Genomic DNA, 12,556 nt, shown 5'->3' with positions numbered 1-12,556 from the left:
CACTGGTTTAGTGAGAAGCTGAGCCACAGGGCTGAACCACAGTCCATTACCCCACATTTAGGTCCTGTACTGTTGGTTTATGTGGCTATAAGGATAGTTCCAACCAGCAACACAGACAGATGAATTTCACCACAATAACCTACAGATACTCTTTTAATAGAAGGGATTATTTAAAGATCATCTATTATTATGTTTAAACTAACCCCAACCAAACATTTAGGATAAGTTGTTACATATGTATGTTTTGTAAATGTGCCCACAGAGAAGGCTTAGAGATTGTATTCAGTTGACATGCCTTTCATTTGTGATTTCCTGGCTCTGTTTCTGACTGTAACATCCTAATTTTCTTTAGGCTACAGAGAGGCTGGGAGCATAACTGGGTCAGTTATACTTCCTGAATGCTCCCGACCCTTCCAACGGACAGGGGACTGGCTCGCATGGCAGCACATCTGCATTATGTCTCTTGCTATAAGGGCACAAGGTGAGACCCAAATGCAGACACAGGAGGCAGATGGTTGAGCTCTGATATTTATTATAACAAAAGGGGCAGGCAAAAAGGCAGGTTGGGGACAGGCGAGAGTTCGTAATCCAGGTCAGAGTCCAAACAGTACCAGGCGATAGGCAGGCTCGAGGTCAGGCCAGGCAGGGGTTCAGTGATCAGGTCTGAGTCCAAACAGTACAAGGCGATAGGCAGGCTCAAGGTCAGGCCAGGCAGGGGTTCAGTGATCAGGTCTCAGTCCAAACAGTACAAGGCGATAGGCAGGCTCAAGGTCAGGCCAGGCAGGGGTTCAGTGATCAGGTCTGAGTCCAAACAGTACAAGGCGATAGGCAGGCTCGAGGTCAGAACAGGCAGAATGGTCAGGCAGCTGGATACGGCATCAGGACAGGAAGGGTCAAAACCAGGAGGGCTAGGAAAAACGCTCGTTGACTTGGCAAAACAAGGCAAACTGGCACAGAGAGGCAGGGATAAAAACACCGACTAATGGGGAAAACAGGTGACACCTGGAGGTGGGTGGAGCCAATCACAAAGACAGGTGAAACAGATCAGGGTGTGACACTTGCCCGTGGTGTTTTTTTTCCAGATTTGTCTGGTTGGTTCTACTGGGGTTTTTTCAGATTTGTCAGATTTGTCTGGTTGGTTCTACTGGGGTTTGATTTTCTATAATTGCTTTCATGTCATGTTATTCAGGTGGATTTTGACATGTGCACGCTATGCTACAGTAAGGTGTTTTATCTGACCTTTTATTGTCAAATAAGATGTTATATTTGATATATAACCAGCTTTTTTATTTACTTGTAATATATTATATTTATTTGTATTTTGTATTTGAGTTGTTACTGTTTTCTGTCATGGCATGTTCTAACACATCCAATCTCTCCTGTCATCTAAACCCACATCAACTGTTTGGATTTTGTCCCAAAAAAAACACATTATTCAGCTATATTCTAACAATGAACCAATTCCCTGTTGTCTCTATGTAGCCTACCATTGTCTTAAATTACAACTTATCTGTTAGTTTACCTCTATATCTGTCGTCTCTGATGTGAACTCTCTACTAACCAGCAAGCAGATTTCCCTGAGGCAGCCTATCAGAGAGCAGAGCTCACTACACACTACTTAGTGAGGTTGTAGCTGCCTGCATGCGCTGGCATCCATGCCTACTCAGCAGAAGCAGGACAACTGTTAAACTGTAATCATCTGTGCTCTCTGCAACCTTATGCCATTAATACTGTGTAGGCTAAACATTCCGTGCTGAGATTACCTTCATATTAAGGAAGGGTTTTACCTTTACCCTGGCATCCGTTCGACTAGATTAGAGGTAATTTGTCACCAGTGTGGGATCATCTAAGCATCATTTACTATAAGCATGTGAAGAGATTAACAGAGAGAGAGGGAGAGGGACAGCAATAGGAGAGAGGGACAGCAGTAGGAGAGAGAGAAAGAGGGACAGCAACAGCAATAAGAGGGAGGGAGAGAGAGAGAGAGAGAGAAACAGCAATAGGACAGCGACACAGAGAGAGCTTGTGAGGCTTCTGACTCTCCCAATGCAGACTCACAGACCGTTGTACTGCAAGGCACAGCAAAGCAGAGTGCACATGTGGAATCATGCTGATGAACTACGTCCTATCTAAGGAGCTGGGCTTTGTCTAAAGATACTTTTTTCTTGTAGGCGACAGACAGCTAATCCTCCGTGTCCGGTCAAGACTTGGCACTCAGACTACTGAGAGTTTGATTACCAACTGGACTGACAGACTGACAGAAGTGTGTGAGAGGAGCCAGCTAGAGGGATATATAAGACGTCCTGGAGTATCTGACCGTAATTCTTGTTGACGGTGGAAAGATGACATCCAAGTCATCCAGGCTGGGCAGACCATCGGCAGGGTCCAAGCAGCCCTCTCAGAGGAAGGATTGCCCGGTGGGTAACCGCTCCTGTATGCTGCGGGTCGGGGAGAGGCTGATGAGGGCTGGGAGTGAGGGGAACCTACATGTAGTGAGACCCAAACCTGTCCAGCAGACACCCCTGGAGGAAGGACACCAACAGTCCAGCTCCATCACACCCAAAGGTAGGAACTCTCAAAGTCTTTAAGCTTATAGTCTAAGGCACTTACTACTGTACTGCAAGACTTTAGTAGTAATTTACTAACTCATTGTTTTCTGATGATGTACTGTATGAGCCATAGAATATTGTATTGACAATGACATTGTGTCAAAGTCAATACACCACAAATGAAATCTGATTATGTACAGTGCTACTGTAGCCAGCAGTACATGCCTCTGTGCATCAGTCATGATCACCCCACCAACACTCTCACACTCTCTCTATCGCCCTCACCTACACGCTGACACACACACGCACACACACACACGCACACACGCACACACGCACACACGCACACACACACACACACGCACACACACGCACACACACACACACACACACACACAGATACACAATTACTGTACAGTATGTGGAGGGCTTAGATCACCCTGTCAGAGGGCTATTTTGTATTGTAATGCATTCCTGGGTGAAGCACATGAGTCTGGCCACATTGTTCTGCCTAGGCCCCCTCAGCAGCCAGTGGATTAAGTCCTGGGGTCAACCCTTTTAGCTCTCACTGTGCTGATTAGTTACATTCCCCCTCTTATCATCACATTCTCTTTCAGTAAAGTTGGGTTAATCTCCTGTCCCGGTTCAAAAGTAACTGCTGCTGCAGACCCTCTGATTGCAAATTGTACCGTTTTGAATTTAACCTTGCCAACTCTGCAGCTGGAATCAGTCGCATAGAGAAAAAAACATTTCTCACACTATCCAGGGTACAAATGAGGCTGTAAGTGAACTCAGGTTCCCTCTAGGTTTAATATATAATTTGAGCTGACGAACAATGGCTGCAATACATGGCCTATAACTAACAGATGACATTTCCTGTGGCTGTCTATCTATTGTCAGTTGCTGCCAGTGGCAGGCTTTACACATGTATTCGGAGAAAGATCTGAACACTAATCCTCTGCTCTCCTCTCAGGACATGATACAAGACTGTTCTGCTAAACTACCCTTTAACCAGCCTATTTTTGAAATGTTTTCCCTTTCTCCATACATTGTGACAAACTGTATTTCTCACACTGAGCCCTCGGCTTAAAATCCTCTCACACTTGCTGTCACATGCAAGTGACATAGAGTAGACTTAAAATAGAATAGTACTGAACCTGGTCTTCTATCGTGAGTGGTAGTAGTTTTGCAATTTAGTTGGGAGTAAATAACCTGTTGAGTTTTAGTGTGTGAATGATTCATTATGAGGGCCATCCCAGCCATGGTTCGCCTGCTTAACAGTTGATGATGATCTCATCTTTCATTGTCTACATCTGTTGTTTATTGTGTTTTAGTTAGTATTGTCAATTCTAATATTCAAATGTAAGTTGTAGCTACTCACAATTCAGCATGTTGCTGCCAGTCGCTCTCTATTTTTTGTCAAATAATAATTACACTGTTCTCTTTTGATCTAAATCTTTTGGCGCATCACAATGCCTGCCACTGGACACAGTCTGGTGGTAATTATCAGTGCATATCTCAATATCTAAGCTGCAAGATCACCCAAAACTGTAGTAGTAACCCGATGAGTTTTGTGCCTTCTAACCCCTTTTATACATAGTCTGTTAAAGCTACAGTCTGGGTTGAACCATTGTTTTCGTATATTATTTTCCGCATCCGTAGATACCAACCATTAGCCTGTGTGATTAACGGTGGCTGAGCAACAGCGGTGTTTGTGAGACAAGGACAGATCCCGAAGGAGCCGCGGGGCCAGGTCTTTTTACAAAATCGTCTGTAGAGTCCAAAGGATTTGAGCTACAAACTATTAAAAGCAATCTATGAAAAGCTGAGACTCCCACGAACACGCACATGTTTTTCTCTATGACTCTCACAAGCTACACAAGAGTCGTTAGAAGGTAAGGGGTTCTTCTACATAGAAGATCATAGGAAATCACAGGACATACTGTAGTGTCTATGATACTGTAATAAGCTCACATAGTTGCTGTCACAAACTCCAATCTCCACACAGTTGTCACTGAGTAGTTAGATATTCATTTCCCATTGAGCAAACCATTTCTGTACGTACAGTATTCATATAAATTCATTGTTATCAGGTTTTTGCTTTGGCGGACCTTAGTTTTTATTGTCATTTGTCACGAATGTAACTGTTTATGTCAAATTGTTATCTGTTCTACTTGTAGCCCTGGTTGTCCTGAAAATAATTGTAAAACACTTAATTGAGAGGCTAAATATAAGGGGGAAACACGCAGGTAAATGGAAAGCCAACTTTTTGCTGGAGTCTTGGGGCTGATAGGGTTAAAGCAAAGACAGTTCTCAACAGGCTTTCTCAGGTTTCAGCTTCAAAGTGGATGCCTGTTTTTTAGATAACGATACTGGTGTCTTTATCAACACCTTGTTTCCAAAGATAGAGATGGGTTTCTGAGCAAGTGTTGACAGGTTTTAAAGTTCATACTTTTAAACATCAATATCCACTAGATTAAACTAATGGGCAAATCTGATGGTATTATTATCAGAATAATTATCCACAGAAATGTACAATCCTCTTGTGAAATTTAACCTAAGTGCTCTGTCAATTGTAACATGAAGACTGTTTGTCATGATGTGGAGTATAAATGGATTTAGGATGTGAATTATACTTTTTTTCATTACATTGTATCCTTTATTGCCTAAAAAACCCTTATCTGTGTATTATTGGATCTAACAGACCTTTTTCATTTGACCAAGTCACTTCATTTTCAGTTACGTAACCCATGTGATCTGTTAATTATGGCAATCCTTGTGTCATCTCAGGCAGCAGCCTAGCTCGCAGACCCTGATTCTGATTCGCTCTGACAGCTGCGTGGTTTCAGATCAGACGGAAGTCTGCCCGGTCCCGTCCGTCCCAACCCCCACCTCTACAGCCTCTACACTACAGCCCTAATGACATGTGTCTTTTTTATAGCCACAACAGTGATGCATGCTTTCATGAACTCAACACATCTGAAACAGCTGCTCAGTTGATTTAACTTCATTTTGTTCCCTTGTTAATAATGATTTAGGTGATACTGGCATGACATGGCTATTTCTGTGGCTTTGGTTTAGTCTCGGGATGAGATGCATACAGATGACATCATCGAGGCCAGTGTTCTCATAAACAATAGAAATTCCTGCTCTCCCATTCGGAAAACCATCCCTAATTCTCCAAATTACTCCCTATAACTAGAACTGTGCCACTTCTCTTCCAAGTTTATGATTGACTTACAGTAACTACCCAGCTACCCTGCAGATATTTACTTTAAAAGAACCCTTTAAAATGAAAGTTTTCATTGGCGTTTGTTTTTCTTCCCTCTGGTAGATTCACAGGCCAATAGAGGAGTGTACATACAGCCTGTAGCTGTATGTTATTATAGCTAATGGAGCCACCCAGGCTACAAAAAAATGTAATACAAATTCTGGATGTCCCTCTCTCTTGGTGTCCATAACCTGTTACAGTAAGTATGTAAGGACGTTCATGTTCCATGCGTTTATTGTTGTAACGTTTTGTTGCACACCACATGCTTGACAGCCCCCACCAAGACAGTTATTAAAAACACTCCCCCGCATAATAGTGCTGGGGGCATAATGTGAGATCTAAGTCATGCAACAAGGATGAACAAGCTAGGGAGAGAATAAGTAAGCACATTCTGTATAAACTGATTAGAGCATACCCTAAAGCCATGCTTGGTCAAGTTCACACGAGGTTACTGAAACTGTTGTAATTCAAATTTATTTAACTAGTCTTTGTGATAGCATGCCAAATTACCAATAAAGAAAATGTATTTGGAAACTGTGGTTGGCAAAGTTAATAACAGCTGATAATGAGCATATTAGGGCATGTATTAAACATTAAAGAATCAGTTCAGACTTCTATGCAATTTATAAAATGCTACCCTGAACCAAGCAACAGGTTGATGTCATGTGAGGCATCGATTATTGTGAAAGTCTGTGTTTATTAGGTGTTTTATTGCTACAGTATGCCAACAGTGGTATACTGTATATAGTAGGCTATAGGCTATTTCAGGCAGCACATCAATTCCACCCTCTCAACATCTTTGAAAACTGACTGAAGGGTCAATTAAGTAAATTACATTGAACACAGGTTTTGATTTAAAGTGGGTGTGGCGTACCTCCCCATGTCTTTACATGAGATGGATACGGGAATAGGTTTTTGATTAAATTGTTGGGCTATCTAGATAATTGAAAGATAAGTGAAAATTCACTTAACAGACACGCCAACATCCTTCAGGAGTGTAAAAAGGGGGAGGGGAAATCCTTGGGATAACTTGTGTTAAAGTCAGTGATCAGTAGGGCTGTATGAGTTGATAGAGCTAGGCTCTTTCCAAATGGCACCCTAATTCCCTACACAGAGCACTACTTTTGACCAGATCCCTTGGTGATCAGTAGGGCTGTATGAGTTGATAGAGCTAGGCTCTTTCCAAATGGCACCCTAATTCCCTACACAGAGCACTACTTTTGACCAGATCCCTTGGTGCACTACATAGGAAAAGGGATCCATTTGGGATGCATAACTAGTGAATGAGGGGTCTTAAAAGGATGGGGAAGTAGCCTTGTGAGCAGACAGAAAGGAAGAGTAAAATATTACTACGGTATTGCTTTGCTCTCCCAGGACTCATCTTTCAAAACGGTCTCATAAGATATTATTTTTCTAGCTCATGCGGGTTTATAAAACCTTGTCACATACTATTTCATAGCATATTTTCAAGGCTGAATGTCCCAGCCTTCAGACTCCAGTGAAGTGCATCAGATAAAAAAACAACTCAAGTCTCACAATATCAACAATATGTCGTCTGCCTCCTCTAGAACAGACTGCCTTTATACCCTATAATTAGGGGTTCACAGCTTTTCATTGATCAAATAACTCAAGTATACTGTAGCTTGGTAACTTTTTTTCTAATTACCAATCTATACTTGAGTTATTTGACTTTGTATGTAGAGGCCATGAGTAACTTGGTCAAAAAGAATGGCACCGATTGGCCTATATGCGGTCTCACTTAAACCCAAATATCTGTCGCCCCGTTTGACCTAGAGGCTTGAAACTTTGTACTGTAGGTAGGTGTATTTCTTCATGCTGAACAAATTTGCCTCAAGGACCCATAAGTTTTCTTAGGACAGATTTTCCTCCAACCTGGACATTTTGTAAAGCTCATGAACCTTAAGTCCAAATAACACCAAATTTGGGTATGTAGACCCATGTTACCTCCTAACTTATACTGAACAAAAATATAAATGCAACATGTAAAGTGTTGGTCCCATGTCTCATGAGCTAAAATAAAAAATCACAGAAATGTTTCATACGCACAAAAAGCTTCTTTCGCAAAAATGTTGTGCACAAATGTGTTTACATCCCTGTAAGTGAGCATTTCTCCTTTGCCAAGATAATCCATCCACCTGACAGGTGTAGCATATCAAGAAGTTGATTAAACAGCATGATCATTACACAGGTGAACCTTGTGCTGGGGACAATAAAAGACCACTCTAAAATGTGGAGTTTTGTCACACAATACAAAGCCACAGATGTCTCAAGTTATGAGAGAGTGTTCAATTTTCATGCTGACTGCAGGAATGTCTACCAGAGATGTTGCCAGAGAATTGAATGTTAATTTATCTACCATAAGCCACCTCCAACATTGTTTTAGAGAATTTGGCAGTACATCCAACCGGCCTCACAACCGCAGACTTTTTCTGTCTGTTATAAAGGGAAAAACTAATTCCGATTGGCTGGGACTGGCTCCCCAGTGTGTGGTTTTGGCTCCCAAATGGTTAGGCCTATGGCTGCGCTCCTGCCCAGTCATGTGAAATCCATAGATTAGGGAATAATGAATTTATTTCAATTTACTGATTTCCTTGTATGAACTGTAACTCAGTAAAATCTTTGAAATTGTTTGATGTTGCGTTTATATTTTTGTTCAGTGCAGTTTGAGAAAAGCTAAGGGATTGATTAAGAGATGCCGGAGTTTTTGATAAATCAGGAAATCAGATTTTACGTGTTTATTTAAATCCTTTGTACACTGAAACTTTTTTGGCGTCATCAAAGACATTACCATGATGAACCATGTTAAGTTTGGCATTGATATAAAAAAGGAAACGTAACTTTTTTGACTATGGAACGCTAATGCTTAAAATAATCATAAAAAATCTTCTCATAGACTAAAAGTCAGATTCACTCCAAATTTGCTCTATGCACTCATCACAGTAGTCCGTAAAGAGTTTGAGAAAATAACGATGATGCATTCAAAGATGGCTACACTATACCAGTAGATGCACAGTGTCTTCAGGAAGTATTCATACCCCTTAACTTATTCCACATTTTGTTGAGTTACAGCCTGAATTCAAAATGGATTAAAAATATTTCTCACCCATCTACTGTCGCGTTCCTGACCTGTTTTCCGTTGTTTTTGTATTTGTTTAGTATGGTCAGGGCGTGAGTTGGGGTGGGCAGTCTATGTTATTTGTTTCTTGTTTAGGTTCATGGTTAATTAGCCTTATATGGTTCTCAATCAGGGGCAGGTGTTTGATGTTTCCTCTGATTGAGAACCATATTAAGGTAGGCTGTTCTCACTGTTTGTTTGTGGGTGATTGTCTTCCGTGTCAGTGTTTGTACCACACGGGACTGTGACGGTTAGTACGTTTGTTGTTTTGTATTCTTGTCTAGTTTTCATGTCATTAAATTATGGAAACTTACCACGCTGCACATTGGTCCTCTCATCCTTCTCGCCTCTCCTCGTCCGAGGAGGAGGAAGAGCTAGACAGCCGTTACAGAACCACTCACCTAACCCGGACCAAGCAGCGTGGAAACGGGCAGCAGCGACAGCAGCAGCGGTACAAGGAGGAATGGACATGGGAGGAAATCCTGAACGGTAAAGGTCCCTGGGCAGAGCCAGAGGAGCGTCGCCTCCCCAAAGCGGAGCTGGAGGCAGCGAAAGCGGAGAGGCGGCATTATGAGGCGCTAGCAAGGCAGAGCGGCTGGAAGCCCGAGAGGCTCACCCAAACATTTCTTGGGGGGGGGGGCTAAAGGGGAGTGTGGCGAAGTCAGGTAGGAGACCTGCGCCAACTTCTCGGGCTCACCGTGGAGTGAGAGGGCGTCGTACTGGTCAGACACGTGTTATGCGGTGGAGCGCACGGTGTCCCCAGTACGCGTGCTTAGCCCAGTGCTATTCCACCTCGCCGCACTGGCCGGGCTAGAGTGGGCATCGAGCCAGGTGCCATGAAGCCGGCTCAACACATCTGGCCTCGAGTACGTCTCCTCGGGCCGGTGTACATGGCACCAGCCTTACGTAGGGTGTCCCCGGTTCGCCAGCATAGCCCAGTGCATGCTATTCCACCTCGCCGCACTGGCAGGGCTACGGGGAACACTCAACCTGGTAAGGTTGGGCAGGCTCGGTGTTCATGAGCTCGTGTACTCCTTCACGGTCCGGTATATCCGGCACCACCTTCCCGCCTCAGCCCAGTACCACCAGTGCCTACACCACGCACCAGGCTTCCAGTGCGTCTCCAGAGCCCTGTTCCTCCTCCACGCATTAGCCCTATGGTGCGTGTCTCCAGCCCGGTACCACCAGTTCCGGCACCATGCACCAAGCCTCCTGTGCGTCTCCAGAGCCCTGTTCCTCCTCCACGCACTAGCCCTATGGTGCGTGTCTCCAGCCCGATACCGCCAGTTCCGGCACCACACACCAAGCCTCCTGTGCGTCTCCAGAGTCCTGTGCGTCCTGTTGCTGCTCCCCGCACTAGCCTTAAGGTACGTGTCCTTAGCCCGATACCTCCAGTTCCGGCACCACGCACCAGGCCTACAGTGCGCCTCAGCCGGCCAGAGTCTGCCGTCTGCCCAGCGGTGCTTGAACTGCCCGTCTGCCCAACGCCGTCTGAGCTGTCCGTCTGCCAAGCACCGCCTGCGCTGTCCGTCTGTCCTGAGCCTTCAAAGGCGCCCGTCTGTCCTGAGCCTTCAAAGGCGCCCGTCTGTCCTGAGCCTTCAAAGGCGCCCGTCTGTCCTGAGCCTTCAAATGCGCCCGTCTGTCCTGAGCCTTCAAAGGCGCCCGTCTGTCCTGAGCCTTCAAAGGCGCCCGTCTGTCCTGAGCCTTCAAAGGCGCCCGTCTGTCCTGAGCCTTCAAAGCCGCCCGTCTGTCCTGAGCCGTCCGCCAGACAGGAGCCGCCAGAGCCGTCCGCCAGACAGGAGCCGCCAGGGCCGTCCGCCAGACAGGAGCCGCCAGGGCCGTCCGCCAGACAGGAGCCGCCAGGGCCGTCCGCCAGACAGGAGCCGCCAGGGCCGTCCGCCAGACAGGAGCCGCCAGGGCCGTCCGCCAGACAGGAGCCGCCAGGGCCGTCCGCCAGACAGGAGCCGCCAGGGCCGTCCGCCAGACAGGAGCCGCCAGGGCCGTCCGCCAGACAGGAGCCTAGAGGTTCCTAGACCAGGGTCGGGGGCGAGGGTCGCCACTCAAAGGACGCTAAGGAGGGGGACAAAGACAATGGTGGAGTGGTGTCCTCGTCCTGCCGCGGACAGATGCCCACCCAGACCCTCCCCTAGATTTTTAGGTGGTGCGCCCGGAGTTCGCACCTTGAGGGGGGGGGGGGGGGGTTCTGTCATGTTCTTGACCTGTTTTCCGTTGTATTTGTTTAGTATGGTCAGGGCGTGAGTTGGGGTGGGCAGTCTATGTTATTTGTTTCTTGTTTAGGTTCATGGTTAATTAGCCTTATATGGTTCTCAATCAGGGGCAGGTGTTTGATGTTTCCTCTGATTGAGAACCATATTAAGGTAGGCTGTTCTCACTGTTTGTTTGTGGGTGATTGTCTTCCGTGTCAGTGTTTGTACCACACAGGACTGTTTAGTTTTGTCTAGTCTGTTCCTGTTCATGCGTTCTTCGTTTTATTTAAGTTCTCATGTTCAGGTCGGTCTACGTCGTTTTTGTTATTTTGTCATTTATTCAAGTGTACTTCGTGTTTCGTTTTGTCTAAATAAATTCATCATGTATTCATCACCCGCTGCATTTTGGTCCGATCCTTGCTCCTCCTCAGACGAGGAGGAGAACAGACGTTACATCTACACACAATACCCCATAATGACAAATGAAATGTTTGCAAATGTATTGAAAATTAAATACAGAAATGTCTCATTTACATAAGTATTCACACCCCTGAGTCAATACGTTGTGGAAGCACCTTTTGCGGCAATTACAGCTTTGAGTCGTCTTGGGTATGTCTGTATCAGCTTTGCACATCTGGATTTGGGGATTTTTTTCCCATTATTCCTTGCAGATTTTCTCAAGCGCTGTTAAATTAGGTAGTTAGCGGAGGTGAACAGCAATCTTCAAGTCTTTCCACAGATTTTCAATGGAATTTATATCTGGGCTTTGGCTGTGCCACTCAATGACTTTTACATTCTAACACAGAACCCAAACCGGCTGTGCGCATGCGCTATCGTGCATACAGTTATTTTGTCCCCCTACACCAAACGCGATCATGACACGCAGGTTAAAATATCAAAACAAACTCTGAACCAATTATTAATTTGGGGACAGGTCGAAAAGCATTAAACATGTATGGTAATTTAGCTAGTTAGCTTGCACTTTCTAGCTAATTTCTTCTATTTAGCTAGCTTGCTGTTGCTAGCTAATTTGTCCTGGGATATAAACATTGAGTTATTTTACCTGAAATGCACAAGGTCCTCTACTCCGACAATTAACCCACACATAAAACGGCCAACCGAATTGTTTCTAGTCATCTCTCCTCCTTCCAGGCTTTTTCATCTTTGAACTTATATGGTGATTGGCATCTAAACTTTCATAGTATTACCATGACAACCGGCAAAACATTTAGTCTTTCAATCACCCACGTGGGTATAACCAATGAGGAGATGGTACGTGGGTACCTGCTTCTATAAACTAATGAGAAGAGAGAGGCAGGACTTGCAGCGCAATCTGCGTCAGAAATAGGAATGACTTCTATTATAGCCCATGGCAACGCAGACGCTCGTTGGC

General features: G+C 44.8%; 1 protein-coding gene across 2 annotated transcripts in view; it reads left to right on the top strand.

Annotated features, from left to right (window-relative positions):
- LOC129814068 (sickle tail protein homolog) overlaps nt 1–12,556 on the top strand; it is a 92,171-nt gene that overhangs the window by 1,962 nt on the left and 77,653 nt on the right. Inside the window, exons 2-3 of one of the 2 annotated variants that reach the window (XM_055866842.1) lie at nt 353–481; nt 2,172–2,565. In XM_055866842.1, the coding sequence (XP_055722817.1) occupies nt 2,343–2,565 (223 nt within the window). In that variant the 5' untranslated portion in view covers nt 353–481; nt 2,172–2,342. Of the gene's footprint in view, nt 1–352; nt 482–1,678; nt 2,566–12,556 lie in introns of those variants that run through there. The other variant, XM_055866843.1, reaches the window with a different exon arrangement.

This window comes from Salvelinus fontinalis, chromosome 17 (genome assembly GCF_029448725.1).
Source record: "Salvelinus fontinalis isolate EN_2023a chromosome 17, ASM2944872v1, whole genome shotgun sequence".
In the NCBI taxonomy this organism is placed as follows: Eukaryota; Metazoa; Chordata; class Actinopteri; order Salmoniformes; family Salmonidae; genus Salvelinus; species Salvelinus fontinalis.
The sequence above is the reverse complement of the archived record's forward strand: the minus strand, read 5'-3'. Positions and strand labels throughout refer to the sequence as shown.